General features: G+C 48.5%; 1 protein-coding gene across 5 annotated transcripts in view; it reads left to right on the top strand.

Annotated features, from left to right (window-relative positions):
- The first annotated feature begins 531 nt into the window (after positions 1-531).
- Positions 532-21,479, top strand: part of LOC101914514 (myosin-3) — a 48,368-nt gene continuing 27,420 nt past the window's right edge. For 2 of the 5 annotated variants that reach the window (XM_027784870.2, XM_055797935.1), the window contains exons 1-19: positions 532-6,341; positions 10,808-10,856; positions 11,406-11,611; positions 12,848-12,991; positions 13,076-13,232; positions 14,011-14,038; positions 14,120-14,228; positions 14,693-14,785; positions 15,114-15,177; positions 15,259-15,357; positions 16,725-16,828; positions 16,909-17,047; positions 17,608-17,726; positions 17,919-18,068; positions 18,516-18,686; positions 19,320-19,629; positions 19,797-19,873; positions 20,858-20,945; positions 21,037-21,154. In XM_027784870.2, the coding sequence (XP_027640671.2) occupies positions 11,408-11,611; positions 12,848-12,991; positions 13,076-13,232; positions 14,011-14,038; positions 14,120-14,228; positions 14,693-14,785; positions 15,114-15,177; positions 15,259-15,357; positions 16,725-16,828; positions 16,909-17,047; positions 17,608-17,726; positions 17,919-18,068; positions 18,516-18,686; positions 19,320-19,629; positions 19,797-19,873; positions 20,858-20,945; positions 21,037-21,154 (2,174 nt within the window). In that variant the 5' untranslated portion in view covers positions 532-6,341; positions 10,808-10,856; positions 11,406-11,407. The remainder of the gene's footprint in view (positions 6,342-10,807; positions 10,857-11,405; positions 11,612-12,847; positions 12,992-13,075; positions 13,233-14,010; positions 14,039-14,119; positions 14,229-14,692; positions 14,786-15,113; positions 15,178-15,258; positions 15,358-16,724; positions 16,829-16,908; positions 17,048-17,607; positions 17,727-17,918; positions 18,069-18,515; positions 18,687-19,319; positions 19,630-19,796; positions 19,874-20,857; positions 20,946-21,036; positions 21,155-21,479) is intronic. The other 3 variants (XM_027784869.2, XM_055797934.1, XM_055797936.1) reach the window with 3 other exon arrangements.

The raw sequence follows: 21,479 nt of genomic DNA on the forward strand, positions 1-21,479 counted from the left end.
TCAGACGAGGCAAGCCTGCCGAGCCTCAGTCCCTAGACTTTGCAAACTTCATACAAAGCCTGTAGGTTGCAGCATGTCAAGGATATCTTTATTTCACTAAAGCTAATTTGCAGCTGGTTCCCGCCATAGAGACAAACACAAGATTTCTGTCTTCTCCCAAATATTTTGGCCTAAATGTCATCTTGTTTAACTTGTTTTTACGTGCTTTGAAAGGCAGAACCAGCTGACACGGGAATGTTGTGGCAGACTGGGGTCCTGTAGGAAGGACAGAGTGTTAGGATGGAGGGACTGGCTGGTGAGCTGTGTCATTGCACTCACGTGCACCTTGCCTGCTGGCAGTGGGAGCAGCTGGTGTCCTGCTTCTTTCTGCCTCTCAGATTGACCCTGGCTATCTCTTTTCTTTTCTTTTTTGGGGTTTTTTTTTTTTGGGGGGGGGGTTTGGGGGGGGGGGGTTGGGGGGGTGTTTTTGGGGGGGTGTTTTTTGGGTTTTTTTGTTTTTTTTGTCTCACGTGGGGAAACTTTCTTTGGAAGTGAGGTGAGGTTTTTTCTGTTGTTTTTTTTGGTGTGGGGTGTGTGTGTGTGTGTTTGAAAAAATAGATCTATTGTTTAGGCAACTGTTAGGCTTTCACTGCCCTGCCTTGGTGACAGCTGGGAGCACAGGTCTGTTCCCTGCATGTTTGGGAGGACCAAGGGCGCTGCTGAGTGCTCACCAGGAGGAGACGGAGCTGTTCAAGGGATGGATATCTAGTGGGGGTAGGGGAATATGCTGGGGAGGCTCTGTCAGTGGATGTCCGGTATTTCTTCAGTGTTAGAAATAGAGCAAACTGCCCCTGTACTCATCGTACCCAAATGACCTGTAGCCCAGAGTGCAGTGCCTGGCCCTCACAGAGGGAGCTCAGGTCTGACAGGGGAGAGTTTATGATGGGACTCCTTGTCTGTGGCTGTGCTGAGCACTGGACTGAGGGGTGCCTGGCTCCCTAAGTGGGTCTCCACTGTGGAAACTTTACGGGACTACAGGTTTCACTTGGGAACTGAGTTTGTTGGAGTCTGGTGCTGTGAAGGCACACCTCTGTTACCTTGGGCAGACGGGGACCCCTGGGTACCCTGTGGACAGATGGGCGATCCAGTACAATCCTGGCAGAGGTCAGTCTGCAGAGCATTGCTGTCTGTGCCCCCCCGCCCCCACCTCACCCCAGTCTACTTGTCCCATAAAATACCAGCAGAAAATAGCATCTTTTCAGAGCGGCTGGCATCTATGAAACCAACTGCAGAGCTGATGCCATCCCAGGCTGGGGACTAGTGACAAGACGTCTGAGGAATGAGGGATGGCTCCATTGTCTACCTAAGGAAGGGAACGCATTCCTCATATGCTGCACATGTAGCCCATGGAGGAGCTGGACTAATGAGTGATAATACTTAAATCACATGGGCAAAGCCCTGTTTTAAGAATATTTTTACCACCAGCACAGGTGAGAAGAGGTACAAAGACTGTGGCTTCAAATGTCTGCAAAGCCCGGTGTTTACACGTGCAGTCCAAATCATGCAATAATTCAGATGGGAAGGAACCTCAGGAGGTCTGTAGTCCAACCTCCTGCTCAAAGCGAGGGCAGCTTTGTGACCAGACCATGTCACTCAAGGTTTTAAACTGCTAGGGCTTGAAAACCTCCAAGGATGGAGGCTGCACAACCTCTCTAGATGGGTAAAAAAACGTTTCCTACTAGTGCAAATCTTTGTCATTTTATCCATTCTGAACTTCTCATTTCACTCAGCATTTTAACTCTTGTTCTTTCACTGTGCACCAGGGTGAAGAGCCTGACTCCATCTTCGTGATAACCTCCTTGTAGGTATTGGAAGGCTGTTAGGTCCTCCTGAAGCCTTTTCCTTCCCAGGCTGAGCAAGCCTGGTTCCCTCAGCCTCTCCTTGTGTTGTATGTGAATGGCTGGCTCCAGGACCCTGACCATCTTGACCTCAGATTCTTCTCCCCAAACTGCCCCCCTGGCCAGTTAGTTCCCAGCACGTGTTTTTGCAAGGATATTTTCCTTACTGGGCGCGGGACATTGCATTGGTCGTTGTGGAACTTTGTCAGGTGCCTGTCAGGGTCCCTCTGGATGGCAGCTCTGACCTAGAGGGTATCAGCTGCTCTCCCTGCTGTGTTGCAGTCTGTGAACTTCATAAGCAACTATATTGTTGCCTCTGCCAGATCATTGGTAGAGGTGTTAAACAGGAATACTCCCAGCACTGACCCATGTGTGTGACCCATTAACAACTGTCCTCTGAGTCTTACTGCCCAGCAAGGTTCTTTACCCATCTAGTTGCCTACCCATGCAGACCACAGACTCCTAGCTCGGACACAATAATGTTGTGGCAGATAGTTTTGGGAGCTGAGGTTGGGCAGCATTCACTGCTCTCCCCACATCCACGGATTTATTTTGTCATAAAAGGCAATTGGGATGGTCAGATGGGATTTACCTCTTAGTAAATCCGTGCTGACTGTTCCCAGTCGCGTTGTCTTTTCTGTACCCAGAAATGTGCTCCAAACACATGTCTGTGGTTTTTATCCCCTCTTCATTGTTGTGGTTTTTTTTTTTTTTTTTTCTTTTCTGCTCTTGAAAAAGAAACCTATCAGGAAAGCAAGCCCTTATCTTGGCTAGTGTCTCTTGAGAGGATGTGGGAGCCAGACTGGGCATCAGTCCACAGTCATCAGGGCAAAATCCAAATCAGGTTTTATTTTTCCATACTCTGTCACATGCGTACTGCCAGTGTGAAAATACTCCATGTGCCTGTCGTGATAGCCAAAAGGACTCGGTCCAAATCCGGTTTTGATCTTAAGAAGAATTGGCCTGGATCAAATGACCTGCGACATGGGAATTCATCTGCCTTCCCAGCTCCAAAACTGCGAACGCTGCAGCTGACGAGCTCACTCGTGCACAGAGCAGGCAAGAGCAGCAGAGAGGACGTGGGTCCCTGGCCTCATCCAGTCAGTGCCTGGTCCTTAGCATTCATTTTCAAGAAGCTTGTTTTGACCAGGAGCTGCTGAGCAGCTCTGCTCTTCACTTGTGTTGACCTTGAGCTGTGCTCTAGCATGGGGCCAGATGCTTTTGGAGCAGATGTCCTGCTTCAGCCTGTGCTGTGTGTTGGGGTGGTGAGGACTGCCTGGGTCACACATGTTCACACAGTGCTTTGGCTGCAGTCCTTGGGTGTATCTGAGTGATGGTAGCATCTTTAATTGCTTGTGACTACCTCCAACCAGAGCAGCCTGCTGTGCCCTGGAGGGACTGTCCAGGACAATTCCAGGGCAGGTATTTCCCACAGCACTGGATTTACATGCTGCCTTCAAACGAACTCCCCATCTGATGGTGTAAGTCACATGAGGGAGGGAAAATCGATGCTTCTGCTGTTTGGAAACAAGGTACGGTGTCCTGGTAGGTGCCAGATCCACAGACATCTGTTATCTTTCTTGACCAGTTACGTTCAGCAAATGCTTCCTGATGGTGCCAGCTGGGCCTCCATGCTTCCAGGCCTTGATGAGTCTCTTGACAAGGAGCTGCTGGCCTGAGGCCTGCAGGGTGATCCTGGCTTGCTGACTGAGCAGTCACCCGGCATCATCCGCTCGGCGCAGATCTGTACCAGCACCCTTTCTGAGACAGAGACAACCTCAGGAGTGCTCCCGAGCCACCCTAAAGGATGACCCAGCCAGCTTGACTTGGGAGTGAGCCGCAATGCTGGTGAGGGGGTGGGCGGCAGAAACTGCACCCAGGGACACTGAGCTTCAGTGGCAAAGGTGTCTGGCCATTGAAGAAAGCCGGCTGAAACTTCGTGTCCTCCTGCACCCGCCCAGAATCTTTGCTGCTTGTTGGCTATTAGCAGCCTGAAGAAGAAAGCAAGTCTTCCTCATCCCTGTCTGGGGCCAGGACTATGTATGGTTTGAGATACCGCAGCTCTTTTCCCCTTTCTCCAGTAACTTTGTAGATATCTGTATTTTCTGAGCCATTTCTCTCTTCATCAGATGCGTTGTCCAAGCACTGAACCTGTGTTCGGAAGATGTGCTGCCATCAGCCCATAGCCAGGACTGTGGGATGGGTGAGGTGTCCCATGTGCTCTTCGGTGAGATACCGGATGGAGCTGAAGGCTGAGCACTGAGTTGGGCTCTTTTACCACCTACCTGCAAATCAGTATGTATCTTCAGTCAGGTAAAGCAAGCGATGTGCGGGATGCTGAGGGTGAAACGGCTAGGAACAGCCTGCCATGATGCACTGAGGTTTCTGGTTGCAGCCAACGCTTTCCAGTCCTTGCTGCTGACGTGGGGTGCTCCCCTGGAAGACCTGGGAGCTGTGGCTCCAGCACCATGCTGGGGCTGCTCAGGACCTCTCCAGCCCTGTGTCAGTGGCCGTGTCCTTAGTGAAGCAGGCACTCTGGGCTGGATATGGGGGAATGGCCACAGTCCTTGCTCCTAGATGTGAACTGATAAGTAGGCCGGTTTTTACTGGATTGCTCTTAGGTTTGGTGGCCTACAAAGAAAAGCAAAAAGCTAACTTATTTCCCCTCTAGAACAGAGTTTAAAAGGGTGGTTTGGTTAAAATGGAAACTGATTTTTTTTTTTCTTTTAAGCAAGCTATGCTGCTCATGCAATATCTAGCCCCTAACTTCTAGCAGTTCTACATCAGCTGTACATGTCCCTGGGAGTGTGAGGATCTGTGCTGGGGAGACCTGAGCAGGAATGGTTGCATCTGTCTCTGTGCAAGAGCCAGCTCATTCCATGTTTTAAGCTGTGTATTACTAGTTTAATAAAGTAGGTTTCTTCAGCATGCCAGGGAACTTACTCAGCTACAGCTTTCTAAACCTCCTTGTTCTCCCAAAGTTCTTTGTGCAAAAATAGATAGACACCAACCAGTAAATCCACCTTTAATTTGTGGGGGTATATTGAGCCATGGGCGCCCTTATCTGAATGAAGGGCAGTAATGAAAGCTCCCTGGCAACACCAGGGCTAGAGAGCCTTGCAAGGCAATGCAGCTTGCTGCGATAGCACCCTTGTGACCTTCACCTCAGGACAGCTTTGTGTCTGCAAATGATGTTGGCAGCATGGAGCAACAGATGTAACTGCAGCTGCTGTTCCCCAGGGCTGTCTGCATGTAGATGTGCACCTACACGTGTGCCCTGGAGCCTTTCGGCAGTGCTGTAGGAAGGTTTTGGGGGTAAAGGAAGCTGTTTCACTGTCCTCGGCTTGTGAGAAGCTGGAGCAGGGTATTGTTGCCTGGGAGCACCCTAAATCTCCTTTTTTGCTGGGACATCATTTCATGCCTGCCCAGACACCAAGCAGCACAGCTTGTGGCAGTCCTGGCTGTGGTAGGGAGGTGTCACTGCTTCTTCACAAGGAGCAATGTTGCACCCTGTTGTGGGGCAGCAGCCCCCTTGTCCCAGCCGGGTGTGCAGTTGGCCCGTTTGCAGAGCAATCCCCTGGCACTGCCTTTGGCTGCGTGGTGTGGGAGGGGAGGCAGGACGGCCCTGGGCACTAGTAGCTCTGAGTCCAGAGGAGCAAGGAGTCCAGAGCTCTGAGCTAAGAAAGGAGATCCAGGCACTCAAGAAGTAAAACAAAAAGGCTGCTTTTCCCTATCCAGCACTTGTGAGGCCAAGAAGTAAGCATCCTTTGCTTTTACAAGAAAATACTGGGACTGAATGTGCACGCTGGTTCGCAGCAGCAACAGTGGCTCCTGAGCATCTGTGTATTAGATACAGGCTCTTGAGAAGTTAAGAAATCCCTCCTCACCACCTGATCTCTCCCTTTGCACCACACCATTTCTTAATTTAGTTTATATTTTTAGTGCACTTTGTTCACATTTGAAAAGATGTCTGTTGAAGGGGGCCATTGCTCTGAACACAGGTGTGTGGCTGAGCCCTTGCTCCTCGCCCACAGGCACCCTCATGGAGGTGTGGTGGACCGTGGTGACCTGGGTTCACAGCAGCAAGCCCAAGGCCTGTGCTCACCTTGCTTGGACCGCTCAGCCCCAGCACAGGTGGCTTTGGGTTTCCCTGGGGGCTGGCAGGGTCCTCCACAAGTGCAGAGGTGGCGCTTGTGTGTGGCCTGTCGTAGGTAATGGCTTTGTGGGTAGGAGGCTAATCCTGCACAACCCTGGGGTTTAGGTGAAGCGGTTGGGATGTCCTCCAGTCCTGGGAGTGCAATAAGAAGTCTCTCTCTACAGGAATGGGACCAAACCCCAGATGTTATACTGGGAGTGAGGTGTCCACCAGCTGAGCCCTGGAGCCTCCAGGCTGCAGCCAGGTTTCCTTCTGCTGCCCCTGCTTCTGACACTGACTCTTCAATATCTGTCTCCGCTTCTGGGAAGGTGAGAGACATCAGATAAAAATCCGCAGGCTAGAAAAAGATTTGATTTCAGGTCTCCTGTTTCCTGCATGCTGGGAGTGACTGGAACCAGCCTGGTCAGAGGGGCTGAGCTCTGCTCAAGCCCTCCAAAAGCAGTGACAGGCTCTGCGACCAGCACTGAAGGGTTGGGTGCTCAGCACCATCACTCAGCTCAGGCCAAGCAGATCTGCATTTTTTTAGCAGTTTGTGAATTGTCCTTCTGAGGTGCTCAATGATTCCATGGACAGCGCAAGGAGCTTCGTGGCAGGCCCCTGGGGTCTGGATTTCACCCTGAAATCCACTGCTCACAGGCTGGTACCCGGATGTCCGCAGTCTGCTTTGAGTCCAGCCCAGCCTCTTTCCGTTGGAGGAGGCAAATAATTCCTCTGTGATCCCTGCAGAATGGGAAGAACAGCCACCTTGCCAGAGTGAAATATCGAGTATTTATAAAACAGTTGCTCTCTGGAAAAGTCCAGACACACGGAATAAAAGCAGTAATCTTCAGCTTGCTGAAATTTTGGAATTTCCTTGGTTGGGTTGAAGGGTCTGCAGTGTCCCACTCATTCAACTCCAAATATGATTTATAAAAAGAGATCTAGATTTATCATGGTGCTTTGTGATTTTCGTTTGCGTGAAGCTCTGTCTTCCGTATTCGTACAGCTTGTCAAACATTCAGAGGCTCCAAAGCAGTACGTCTAAACATAGAAAGGCTTGTATACTTATTTCTTGAGCCAGAAATATCTAATGCATGTCCTTAAGATGGAAGAAAAAGACCCCCAAAAATCTGTATGTGCAGATTCACCTGCACTCCCTGAGTCTCAGCACTCCTGCTTTGTAGTGTTACAGGTACATTTTTATATCTTAGCGCTTGCTCCAGGCTACCCTCTGCTAAGATTTTTATAGCAACTATTATCTTGAGAAATGTTTTTGTATAATGATGAGGAACTGCTAGAAATAGAGAGTGTGACTGTTGTAATGAAAAGTGAGGCCTTTTTGAATAGCAGTCATGTGGTAGCAATGGCTGTTGTAGCTGGTTGTGTAGTTCATGGATCAGTTACTGAGAGATGTGACAGTCATTAATGTGTACTTTTTAAGCTACTAACCCTTGCTGGGTTGGGGAGAACATGAAATGATTCTGCAGCTTGTGGCTGTACTGGAAGGCTGTGATTAGCACATTTGAGACAACGGCTGCGTGCAAATGGTTTTAAACAGTGTTCTCGGTGCAGTGCTCAGCAGGTGCCTGTCACTAGCTGGCTGCAGGGGCTACCTGTGGGTCCTTGCTCGTTGCTAATTGTTTTCATAGAACCATGGAATCGTTCAGGTTGGAAAAGACCTTTAAGATCAAGTCCAACAGTTAACCCAGGACTGACAAGTCCATCACTAAACCATGTCCCCAAGTGCTGCATCTACATGGTTTTTGAATGTTTCCAGGGATGGAGATTCTACCACCTCTCTGGGCAGCCTGTTCCCATGTGTGACCACCCTCAGTGAAGATGTTTTTCCTACCATCCAATCTAAACCTCCCCTGATGCAGCTTGAGGCTGTTACTTCTTGTCCTGTCACTTGTTACGTGAGAGCAGAGACTGACTCCTGCCTGCCTACAGCCCCTGCCAGGCAGCTGTAGGGAGCGACCAGGTCCCCCCTGAGCCTCCTCCTCCCCAGGCTGAACCCCCCAGCAACCCCAGCCGCCCCCCACCAGACTGGTGCCCCAGCCCCTTCCTGGCTCAGGACACGCTCCAGCCCCTCTGCGTCCCTCTTGGAGTGAGGGGCCCAAAGTTGAACCCAGGGTTTGAGGGACGGCCCCACCAGTGCTGAGCACATTTCCTGCACTCTGCTCCCAGCTGGGCACCTGGATCAGTGAGAGAAAATGGGGAGAGTGGCTCTCACTGCCAGCGTGTGCTCTTTGCTCTGATCCTACAGCTGGATATAGGGAAGAGGGTCCAGCCCCCTTGCTTTTGGATATGCCTGGCAGCGGGAAAAAGCTCTGTCTGAATCACACTGTCAATTCAGTATCAGGACAAAGCCCCAAACTGATAGTTTGTCTGCTGTGTCTCAAATTTTTGCAGACAGTAAACTCAGGCACTGTGCTGAGTTCAAAGGACCGATCACAGGGATGCTTGCTAAAAAAAGCTTTCCCTCATCCTCTAGGCTTAGGAGGATTCTAGGAATTCATGGTTCATGAGATATGTGGCTGTGGTGTCCATTTTTAGTGACCTTGAATGAAATTAAGGGCAACGTGGAACATGTTTGTCAAAACACTAATGACAGTGATGCTCCTGCAAGACCATGGGGTCAGTTTTCCTCTGGCAGACTGAAAGATGAGGTGACATCCTCCATACTGAGAAGCAGCGGTCCTGGTGGGCTCCAGTGGGCGTGGTGCTTTGGGTGGTGGCAGGAGTCATCTGGGGTAGGTTTCTGGCTTCGCAGAGGTCCTGTAGGCTTCATTCTGGTGAGGAGGGCTGGTGCTGCAGCGTGTCCATGCAATGTGGAGGGTGAACAGTGACAGAAGATGACTAAAACAGGCAGGGTGACTTGGGGCAGAGGAGACCCTTCCACCCCTGCAGCAGAGTGACCTCTGTCCATGCAGGCATGAAGGCTCCCATTGCTCCTGCCAGCTGCTGTCCTCGCCTGCCCTGCCAGCTGAGCTCAACGTGCAGCCACTGCCTGTCTGCCCTGTACCAACCACGCAGAGCATTTGGGGCTGGAGGGCCTCCATTCAGAGCCCACGCTGGCCCGAAGAGGGGTCGTACCTCCTTTGCAAGAGTTTATGAGTCAGCTTTGGAAGTTTTGCAAGAGTCAGCGAGGGGTTTATCTTGTTGAAAATGTGCAACCAAGAACAGAGGTGGTTGGGCCAAAGATAGCAACCCAGCTTCTGCCTGACTGTGCTGCCTGCTGGTCGTGGTGTGCTGCCCTGAAATGGGAAAGCTCAGCCTGGGGTCCTGCTGGACCCCCAATCGCTCCTGCAGAGCTGGAGAATTTTGCTGCATTTTTATTTTTCTCCATGCTAATTCCCACTGGTTTCTTATGCTTTTCAGGATGCACGTACATAGGCTAAAATGGATTTAATGGTGGTTTGGCAGTGTGGTCCTGGAAGCCTGCAGCACAGCCCTGCTCTGGGGAAGGGAGAAGGGTGTCTGAGCCTGTGCTGGCCGTGCCTTTCCACCAGTCCTTGGTCTGTGCTGCCCAGCCCAGAGCTGCATAGGTGCAGTGTATCCTTGCAGAGCCTCCTTCTCCTCAGACACATCTCTGCCTTTCCCCAGGTGTGGCTGAGCCTACAGCCCCAGGGATTCATGTGAAAGTGGTGCTCTGGGTCACAAGTGCTCAGGATTGTGCAGAGCTGCGCTGACCTAGCTAGCATGCAAAGGTGGCAGGTGCCCAGTGTTTTGGTGGCTGCTGTGTCCCCTTACCAATATCCTGCTTACCTGGGAATTGCTGTCAGCTGTGTCTAAGAACCTGGTAGCACGTTGTGATGTGGCTTCTGCAGCTCTTTTGGGCAGCAAGGGCAGTGAACGTTCTAGGCAGCCAAAACTGTATTCGAAGCTAAATTTCTGTAGCACTGAAATGTTCATCCCTGGCTAGATTTGGGTTTTGCTCTTTGATTAACCTCTATTTTGCCATGGTTTGTCACATCATACTTCAGTCATGGCCTGTCTTCCCATCCTCCCTGACCCATGCAGTGATGGGAAGCCACAAGAATTGCCATAACTGCTCCTACATAAATCCTCATCACCTTTTCCCCTTCCTTTCCTTTCCTCACCACCTTTCCCTTCCCCTTTTCCCTCCACCCCACGGGTGTTCCCTTGCCACTGTGCAACTCTGCCTATCCTGTGAGCAGGAGCAGTGGGGCAGGTCCCTTCTGGACTAGTATTTCTTTAACATATAGGTGAGAGCAGGTGTGAGTGAAGTGCTGGCCATGGCCATAGCTGGCAGGAGAGCAGGTTCCCAGTAGAGGAAATTCTCACAACAAAGAGTCTATAAACCACAGTTAGGTCCTGGGGTTACTAAAATTGGAAAAAAAGAGCAGCTCCTTTCTTTACGTACTGTATATGGCAGAAACTTAACGTGAATTGGTGAGCAGGCAGGAGTGTTGATCCCTTCCTTCCAAATATAGGGAAGGGGCTGAGTTAAGGGAACTGGCTGAGCCTATAAAACCTATCAGGGAGAAAGCTCTTGTCGGTGGCTCCCAGTCTCCTGACAGTGCCTGTGCTTTGTGGAGGGCTCCTGCTGCAGCTGCTGTTGCCCGTGCTTGGAGCTTTGCAAGCTGTAGCACTGTGGTGGGAAATCTGCTGTAGATTCCAAGCTGGGCCGTTCATTGGGTAGGGAAGGACCGGTATCTGCAGTTTACTTCGCTGGTCCTCAGCTGGGGTGGTTGCTTGCAGTGAGAGGTAGAGGACCTTCAGAGAGGCTGTAGCTTAGCTGGAGTCTGACCTTCCACTTTTTCTCTTTCAGAGATCAGAGATGTGAGCCCGTTCCTTCCTTCTTTCTGTCAACTGACAAGGTGAGAATTTAAGCCATGAAAACCAGTGGCTTGCCCAGATTGGCATGAGCTGGCTTTCCCTTGCGCTCGCTGCAGGCAGGTCTCGGTTGTTCCCCTGCACAAGCAGCTCTAACCGGCCATGGCACGTGTCCGCTCCTGCCCGCTGTGGCTGCCCACCAGAGCACCAGGACAGGCTCCATGTTAAAAGGGAAGGGGGGAATCATAAATGAAGAACTGGAAATAAAACAGGCTTTCTTACTAAAGATTATGTGAACCCTCAAGAGATCCCTCCCCTTTGCTGCACTTCCCCAGGGAGCCCTCCTGCTCCTTAAGACATGGATCCCCTCTCCCTGGGGCCACGAAGGGTGGCAGCTCTCCTTCACAGCTTTTGTACATTTCAGCTTTGAAAGGCAAATACATCCCTGAAGACCTTGCAGCACACATCTGAGATGTGGGAAGGGTGCTGAGAGCAGCCAGCCTGGGGGGGCTGGTGGGTGTTCAGCTCCACTCTGCTCAACCTTAAGGACTGCAGAGGTGACCGCCGCTGCAGGGTCTGTCTTTCTGCTTCAGCCATGAGCAGAGATGCTGACATGGAGGTGTTTGGGGAGGCTGCACCATACCTGCGCAAGTCGGACAGGGAGAGGATAGAAGCTCAGAACCAGCCGTTTGATGCCAAGACCTACTGCTTTGTGGCTGACCCCGAGGTGGAGTACACCAAAGGGAAGATCAAGGCTGCACAGGGTGGGAAGATAACTGTTGAGACAGAGGATGGCAGGGTAAGTGCATTCCTCCTGGCCCTCCTCCCCGCCCTGCTGAGGGCCCTAGGACTGCTGAAGAGGACAAGGAATGCTGCATAGACTGGCTCAGGCAAAAAAATGTGCCCTGCCCTGCCCTCCCCTCTGACTGGGACCAGCCACAGTCTCCAGAGGGAAGTATTGCTCTGGGCACTGGGATGGTCATTCTCGGTTTAGGCTTTGAAGATCAGGCAGTGCCCTGAAACAGTTTTGGTTGTAGTCTTCCCTGTCTTAGCATTCCTCAGCTGCTGCTTTTAACCTTTTCTCACCTAACACTGTCATATCCACTGATAAATTCCTTCTTTTAGTGGTAGTAGAGCAGGCAGCTACTTTGAAAGTGCCCTTGGCATGTGGAATTATTAACAGTGTCACTGGCTGCAAACAGTTTCCTAGAGATGCCTCCAAGGTGTTAATCTTGCAAAAATGCTGAAATGTCTTAGCAGCTCATGTCCTGGTAACATTTGCAAGAATAGCTGCAGCTCAAAGAACCACTTCAACCAACCTCTTGGCAAGTAGGTGGTACAAGGTTTTTAAGAAAGCAAATAAAGGATAAAGCTGTCATCCCTTGGTTCGCTCCCAGCCTCCAGCAATCGCAGGCATGTGACTGAGCAGAGGCTGCAGCAGGCGTGCAGCTGCCATCCGTGTGTGCATCTGCTTTCCTGCACATCTGCCCCCGGCCCCTGACAGCACAGCCACAGGCTCCGGCTGTGCGACAGGATGGTCACCCACAATGTGAGCCCAGTAGACGGTGCTATTTGGTAGAGCTGGAGCCTTTGTTCAATTAGGAATAGCAACAGGCATGACTGGAACAAATATGTTCTGAGGAAGGATTTGCTGTTGATGAATCTGACGCTGCTACTGTCCTGTCTCTTGGGCAGTGTGCAGCATTAGTCTTGGAGGCTGAAAGGCAGGCTGGCAGCAGCTGTGCCCCTGGCTATTACAGCCGTGACCTGAAGTTCATAGGTCTGTGTGGATGTAGCAATTCCAGGACAGTAAACAAACATCCTGTAAATTTGCCAGTGTGGTAGAGTTCCTGGCCAGCAGTAGCGTCTGTCCTGTAATAGCCATATCTTCTTTTGCACAGTTAAACAGAAAGCAAAATATGAATTAGAGCAGCCTTCCAGATATTATTACCTCTCTGTGTTTGTGTCTCTGTGTGTACACATGGAAGGAGCATCAAGAGTTGCTAAATCAAGGTGAACTCTTTCTGAATTATAGATGGTTGCTGTCAAACCCGATGATGTATATGCCATGAACCCACCTAAATTTGACAGAACTGAGGATGTGGCCATGTTGACCCACCTGCATGAACCTGCCATCCTCTACAACCTCAAGGACCGCTACAGCTCCTGGATGATCTATGTTAGTTCCCTCTCATGGCAAAGGAGAAAATCCAGGTGCCAGGAGATGGACTTCACTGACTCTTTTGTTTTTTTTTTCATGCAGACCTACTCGGGGCTCTTCTGCATCACTGTCAACCCCTACAAGTGGCTGCCGGTGTACAACCCGGAGGTGGTGTTGGCCTACCGAGGCAAGAAGCGCCAGGAGGCCCCTCCACACATCTTCTCCATCTCGGACAACGCCTATCAGTTCATGCTGACCGGTGAGATTTTCTATTTTGACCAGACTCATAGAAAACAACTGTGTCAGAAACACTGCTTCTGCCAAATACCTTCCCTTGTCTGCCATGGGCTCGGTTGCCTTTCCCATCTCCTGCACGGGTGTGCTACCCGAATTCTTTGTTTTGCATCACCTTGCAGATTATCTCCTTGGGTTCACAACTATTGTACTGTGGAATTAGATGTGTCTTTTTTTATCGCTAGGTGATATAAAACCAGCTCCAGACATTTTTCCCTGAATCCCGAAATAGGTTTTCTATTTTTGAAGTGCTGCACTGTTGTACTGTACATTATCTGTATTTCTGGTCTAAGTACCAAGCTAAGCACCATAGCAGGAAGCACTGCAAGGGGCAGGTGCGGTTGGATAGGACACGCTACCTGGGAAGTCCCCAGTCAGCACACCAGCATGTAGCTTCAGGCAACAGCAGGTGGTTTCAACAGAGCTGGAAGAAATATTTTCACCAAAATACATGGGCTTAGTTTGATTGTTTCCTGTCCTGTGTTAAATAGTAATAAAGGTAAAGAATGGTAAAGATAGAAGCAAAGAGGAGAGTGCAGGATGGAACATAGGCAGAAGAGAGAAGATGAAAAGTGGAGCACAGGTTGGGGAAGAGAGGAGAAGAAGATAACCATGCATCCTTTCAGTTTTGTTTGCAGAGATTGTGTTTTTTTCCCTTTGAGGGACACTGGGTCATGGGTTACATGAGAACTTGCACTTTTCTGTACAGCTTCTCTGACTGCAGTTACTTTTCCCTTTGACAGATGATGAAAATCAGTCTATCCTAATCACGTAAGTACATCTGTCACTTTGAACTTTGTCTTCTACAAAAAGTGGGTGGATAATTCTTTGCTCTGTGCTTACTTTTGACAGCGGAGAATCCGGTGCCGGGAAGACTGTGAACACGAAGTGTGTCATCCAGTACTTTGCAACAATTGCAGCGAGCGGGGACCTAGCCAAGAAGGAGGAGTCCTGGATGAAGGTTTGAGGAAGAAAGGCTTGGCAGAGGGGCAGTTTGGGACGTTATCGACTTATGGCTGCAAAAACATTTACTTCAAAATATGAAGTATCATTTATTAGCTTCAGCCACTCTCAAGAGGCAGTAAGACCAGGGGCTGATATGTGGTTAGGACCACAACAAATACAAGGCACCAGAGCTGCCACTGGTGTCCTGGAAGAATCAGAAGCTTCAGTGTCTTCACACAGAGCACTCTGTCCCTGTGGCCGAGAGATGAGAGCTCTGACCATGGGAGAAATTTTGTATAAGAGAAAAATGAATTGTCTACCATTTACACACCATGCTGGTTCTTGGTGCTGCGGTAACACTGTACAGCTGAAATGGAGGGCACGTGGCTGCACATGTAATCAGGCAAGCCACAATATAGTCACTCTTTCCTGCCACATAGCCCATGGTGTTTTTCAATAATTATTCAAATATTCTTGCAGGGTACGCTGAAAGATCAAATCATCAGCGCTAACCCACTGCTGGAGGCCTTTGGGAATGCCAAGACTGTGAGAAATGACAACTCCTCACGCTTTGTGAGTCATCGTGTTTCTCTCTGCTCTCCTGCATTGTTAATCCTAGTTGTCTGCTTGTTCCTCGCAACTGGGAGCCACTGGTCTGCAGGATAAATGTTCTTGGTGCAAACTTCTGGTTTGTTTGTCAGACGCTGATGTGTTTACAGCTATTTCATGCTCACAGCTGCGTGGGCTGCAACAAATTGTTCCCTGTTATCTGTGTTTGAATATCTAAGATAGGTCAGACAGGTTTGAAATGCTGTCACTGAGATTCAGGAAAGGAAGGAAAACAGCCTGGCCTGTTACCCTGAGAATGCTGCACTGACCACTACTTTTGTCTGCTTGCCAGGGCAAATTCATTCGTATTCATTTTGGTACCTCTGGAAAACTGTCCTCTGCTGACATTGAGACCTGTGAGTACATGATGGGGCCTTACTGCTTTATTATAAAGTAAAGAAGAGCTTGAAAAATTTATATGTGCATACATATTACAGACTTGCTGGAAAAGTCAAGAGTCACTTTCCAGCTGAAAGCTGAGAGAAGCTACCACATCTTCTACCAGATCCTCTCCAACAAGAAGCCTGAACTGCTTGGTAAGGACAGCCATCACCTGGTGATGCTTTACAGTAAAATCAGTATGGGAAATTTTTCCCCAAATGTGCCAGCTCAGTGACAGAGGGTACTGTGGCACCTGCTGGCCTAGGGCCACATGTCACAAGCACCCAGCTTCCCTTTTTGGCAGGTGCCTCAGACCGTGCATTGAAGCTTTGGCCACGTGCTTATTCATGTAATCCAGCATCAACAATGCCTGGGTTACCAAAGCTGTACATGGCACTTTTATCTCTGTATAACAGTGTCACATTAGGGGTTACTCCACCTCCAATTTATCTTCCCTGGGTAAGTTCTAACATAAACTGTGTGCAGGTGAGGTGTGGGGGTGGCTAGTTTACTCTGCCTTACACCTTGCTGTTCTTGCTTGTGTGGAAATTCCAACTAATATGGGCCAGATCCTGTGAGTAATCTTCAACAGAAAGGTAAGAAGTTCCCTGGGTGCAGGATGGCCAGATATTGTGATCTACAAACCATCTATCTAAACTCTTTATCACATAGGCAAAAGTTCTTCCCCATTTCCAGTATAGCCCCTCCAGCCTTTTCCCCCTTCCCACTGCCGTGGCATACCCTACCCATGCCCCGCATCTCTCCCAGACCCTTCTGCCACACGCTCAACTACTGCACCCTCACTCCACGCTGCCCATCCCTCCCAGCTCTCCACAGAACATTTCCCAAGGTGGAGTTTCTCCCTGCATCCTCCCACTACGTGCCTTGCCGACGTTTACCACCTCCTTCTTCCCTTCTTCCCGACTGCCGTGCCCCAGAGGACTGCATGTCTGTACAAGGACACAGACAGATTTATCTTCAATGTATGGAGGACTTCTCTCTGGCGTGCTGCACAGCACCGCTGCACACCTGCACACCTTCAGTTCTGCTCTTACTCTGCTCTAGGATTCAGGACTGAAAACAAGTTAGAATTTTGATCTCAATTAGATGGCGATAAACACACATGCTTGTATTACTTATGTGCATCAGCACACAGCACCAGCAGGTGCAAGGGGCATTCAGGATGGATTAGTATATGTCACATATGAGGACAAGCCTGTACGAGTCTTACCTAAAAATATCTTTCTTAAAAATAATTTATTTGGATGGCCCTTGTTCCTTGTTTGCCAGAGCTGAATGTTCAGTTCCCAGTTCACAGCATATTAAACTGGTAGGACTGAGAACTCACCTGGGACTTTCTGCTCATCCAGTGGAAGGCAGATGAATGGCTTTACTCTGTCTTTCCTGTCTCTTAATAGAAAAAACTGGGGATGCAAAAGGAAAAAGAGCCTGTGAAACCTTGCTGAGCCGTTGTTCCATTTTCGCTGCCAGTTTGGCTCTCACTCCTTTGTTTGCCTTTCAGAGATGCTCCTCATCACAGCCAGCCCGTATGATTACCCATTCATCAGCCAAGGGGACATTTCTGTGGCCAGCATTGATGACCGGGAGGAGCTTGTTGCCACAGATGTGAGTACATTTAGCAAGGAGAGGCAGTATCACTTTTACCATCACCACTGTTCTAATCAGCTGATCTATCCGGTGTGCAGGCAGCCATTGACATTTTGGGCTTCAGCTCCGATGAGAGAATGGGGATTTACAAACTGACAGGGGCAATCCTGCACTACGGGAACATGAAATTCAAGCAGAAGCCACGTGAAGAGCAGGCAGAGCCGGATGGCACGGAAGGTAGTACCTTCATGGCTTGGAGAGATGTATTTCCAACTGTCTTCATACCATTTTTCACTAGAAATGCACGGAGTCTTCCAGGAAAGAACCAGTTGTTCCTTGATGAATGTAAGAAAAAAAAAGGTTCAGCCTTCAGCTTACCACACCCTGTAGAGTTGCTTTCTGCATCCACTTTATTCCTGCTGAAGGACCCTGCGTGTGGGACACCTTGCTGTGGCGTGCACCAGTTTCTGATAGCAGATCCGGATGGGTTCTGCTTGGGTGATGTTGTGGAGAAGTGGCTTGAAGGGAAAACCACTCTGTTGCCCCATCACCGATGCATGCACTGGTTTTACCGTGCCTGTTAGTGCTGTTATAGCCACTCAATCACGAGGGTGAGCCCAACAAGCCTTTTTGGAAAAGTAAATAAGAATGCCAATGAAGCTTTGTGGGTAGAGTAAAGCCAACCAGTCTGCCAAGTTTCAGAGTGAGCTCTGGCTGGTTCCAAGGAATTCGGCCTGTCCCAGCTAAGAAGAAAGTTTTTCAGCTTTTTTTGTTTTGTTTGTTCGTTTGTTTTACAGAGGCTGACAAAGCAGCGTACCTGATGGGCCTGAACTCAGCAGACTTGCTGAAAGCTTTGTGCTATCCCCGGGTGAAAGTGGGAAATGAATATGTCATGAAGGGTCAAACAGTGGATCAGGTGAGTGTCAGGGAGCAGCAGGGACCATCCTCTCCCTGAGGGGCTGGAGTGGGTGCGGGTCACAGCTGGGTATCGTCAGGACCATTAAGGCCTATTAGTGCACTCTGTGGGCTGATGGCACGTGTGCATGGCTTTATTCTGGTGATGCACTAGCGGTGCTCTGACACAGCTGTGTGAACCATCTCCTTGCAGGTGCAGCAGGCTGTGAATGTAATTTCCAGGTCAGTCTATGAAAAACTCTTCCTGTGGATGGTGATGCGCATCAACCAACAACTGGATACAAAGCTGCCAAGACAGCACTTTATTGGCATCTTAGACATTGCTGGCTTTGAGATTTTTGAGGTTTGGTTTTATATAGCACTCTCAGACTTCTGGCTATCTTTAAACACTTATTTATCCTTTTCTTTGACTTTTCTGACTTCTCCTTATCCTCATCCCAATGCAGCCCTGGAGAACAAGGCTGAAGCTGCTTCTGCCATTGTAGATCCACCAGCCACTTTGCAAGAGAAAAGAAACAGCTGAAGCATAGTTGTGAAGCTGCTGAGTCCCTCCCCACAAAATCTCTATTTAGTGACGTTAGTGTCTCCCCAAAAAATTGCCAATTTAGGCTACATCAACCATGTGCTGCACAGCACAGCTTTTCTGTAAGACTGGACCACCCATGATATATTCTTTATGCTATTACCAAAACCTTTCAGGGGTAGTCTTGCTGACCTTGCCCTGACATCACTATGAAATGAATTGAATAGAGTCAGTTTAACAATATTAACACATTCGCTCAAATATTAGTTCAACAGCCTGGAGCAGCTGTGCATCAACTTCACCAATGAGAAGCTGCAACAGTTCTTCAACCGCCACATGTTCGTGCTGGAGCAGGAGGAGTACAAGAAGGAGGGAATTGAGTGGGAGTTCATTGACTTTGGGATGGACCTGGCTGCCTGCATTGAGCTCATTGAGAAGGTGAGTTTCTTAGGCAGCTTGTGCAATCACACAAATCATATCTGGAAGGAGTTCTTGAGAGTGTTTGCACTGAGTGCCTTCAATACAACCTGTGTGAAGCTTCCGGGTCTCCTTACCTCTTCCTTTCCTTGAAATGTGACCCTGGTGACTGACTAGAGATGTATTCTGCCTTCTGAGAAGAAATTGCTTTTATTTCTCCGTTCTGTCTTTTTTTCTTCCACAAAATTATATTGTCAGTTGTCATGTCATTTCATACCCCAGTTGTCTTCTGTCTTTGCGTCCTTCTCAAGTTTTCCTCTCAGTTAAACTGAAATATAAGAAAGCCTCATGTCTTCTTGCTTTTATCTCGTTCTGGATAAGGAGAAGACACTACTATATTCCAAGAAAATACTGCGCAGTTTTTGCTTGGCTCACTTTGTTTTCTGGCTGATGGCTGGGTAGCTCAAATCTCTATGAAAATCTGGTGCTTTTGAATATCTTGCCAGCTTTTTTTCAGAAAAAATCTTGCTTACCTGCTCCTCCCAAGCTAATTCTCTGTAAAATACCTCCAATACTTTACTTTTAGCATTTCTTTCACTCCATATTATTATAACTTGAATTCATCTTATTTGAAAAGACCTTTTTTCTATTCAGCCCATGGGCATCTTCTCCATCCTGGAAGAGGAGTGCATGTTCCCCAAGGCAACTGACACCTCTTTCAAGAACAAGCTCTACGACCAGCACCTGGGCAAGTCCAGCAACTTCCAGAAGCCCAAGCCTGCCAAAGGCAAGGCTGAGGCCCACTTCTCCCTGGTGCACTATGCTGGCACGGTGGACTATAACATCACTGGCTGGCTGGAGAAGAACAAGGACTCCCTGAATGAAAGTGTTGTGGGGCTGTATCAGAAATCATCAATGAAAATTTTATGCAGTCTTTATGCCACCTTTGCTTCCATAGATGAAGGTAAGATCAGAGGACTATGTCTCCTGTCTGGTGTTTCCAGCTGTAGCTATCACCTGACTTGAATCGGTGTTGTCAGTATTTGTGCTCTATGTATTAGATGCACAATTATAATGCTATCAAAGGGATCTACAACAATACCTCAGTTGGACTGTCATCTCATTTTCCAGTTGAAAATGGTGGTATTAAGAAGAAAGGAACCAAGAAAAAGGGCTCTTCCTTCCAAACTGTCTCTGTACTCTTTCGGGTAGGTGCGTTCTCTGGCACAGCACGGGCCAGCTGCAGGGACCGCCGAGAAGGCAGTCCTGTCAGACCTGTCTGCACTGGCTCACCATTCCCACTTTCCCTGTTGCCATATGATACTGTGGAAAGTTACCTTTGGGATCTGGTAAAGCTTAATTTGAATTCTCCTTTGCTGATGAGGTTCAATGGGATGATGTTCATGTGCTTTGACCAGGTTACAGAGTTCCAAGACAGCCCAAAGATTGTCTTGGCTTTGACCTTTGGTGCTAACAGCATCCTTCCCTTCTTTGGCTGTAAACTGGCTTCCTCCAGGGTGGGTCTCTGTGTGGCCCCCGGTGCCTTGCAGTCACTGTGGGCAACACGAATTACATGTTGCAGCCCCCCAATGCTAGTGTGACACATCTGTATCCTGGGGCCAGGAGCAGGCTCAGCCCTGCCTGACAGAACGAGGAACGCAGCCTTCACCTGGCTGTGACGTGGGTAATGTCAGCATTGCATGAGGTGATTGAAGAACTGCAATGCTAACAAAAGCTGTCCTGCAGAGCAGATGACCTCTGATGTCATAGACAAACATTGATTTTGTGGCTCAAGTCTCTTTTAATTATACATAACGAATATACTTAAGTAATAAAACCAAAAAAATCAACCCATTCATTCATTCGATCAAAAGTTTGTTTGATCAAGGAAGACCACTGTTGGTATCCTGGAATATTGTTGCTTTCTTTCCATCTGTGTCCTGATTAATATGTCTTCATGATTCTAGCTGGTAAGGACACATTTTCATTTTAAGACAGGAGGAAAGCTTATCAATTGTGTCTACTGTTAGTAGCTATTTACTTTGATGTCTACACAGGGTTGTAGAATATTCACTAGAAGAGTAAGGAAAAGATTCTGAATTTGTATTTTTCATTAGAGTCAAACCATATGGAGAATATTAGCATTATGTCTTGAATTAATACAGACTTTGCAAATGATCTCTTTTTTACAGGAAAATCTAAATAAGCTGATGTCCAACTTGCGAGCAACTCATCCTCATTTTGTGCGTTGTATCATTCCTAACGAAACAAAGACCCCAGGTAATTCATAAAACATAGATTAGAAACTGGCAGAAAGACCAATTGACCAGTGCTAGAAAAATCAATATATCCCCATGTTGCTCTGTCATAGGGCTGATGAATCACAAGCTTGTTCTGCACCAGCTGAGATGTAATGGTGTTCTGGAAGGCATTCGAATCTGCAGAAAAGGATTTCCCAGCAAGATATTATATGGGGATTTTAACCAGAGGTCTGTGATAACGTTCTTGTGTTTGAGCCCAATTCATTTGAGAGGAGAGTCTTGCTAAACAAGTCAATGATACAGTTCTTAGGAAAGTACTATTTTAATATTTAACAACCATGGAAAGTATGAAGACATATCTAATAGCAGGGTCTGTGGGGGCAGTGTCCACCCAAATGCCAGTGTAAATGCAGGTGTAAAGATTTCTGAAAATGCAGGAACTTGTCGTCTGAAAGATAGGCTTAAAGCAAGAGAGCAAGGGGCCTGAAAAAGGATGTTGTCAAGGTAGAAGTGAAGTATACCTTTCCTGCAGTGAGGGTGAACAGCTTACCTG

The sequence above is a fragment of the Falco peregrinus genome, chromosome 2 (assembly GCF_023634155.1).
Source record: "Falco peregrinus isolate bFalPer1 chromosome 2, bFalPer1.pri, whole genome shotgun sequence".
Lineage (NCBI taxonomy): Eukaryota > Metazoa > Chordata > Aves > Falconiformes > Falconidae > Falco > Falco peregrinus.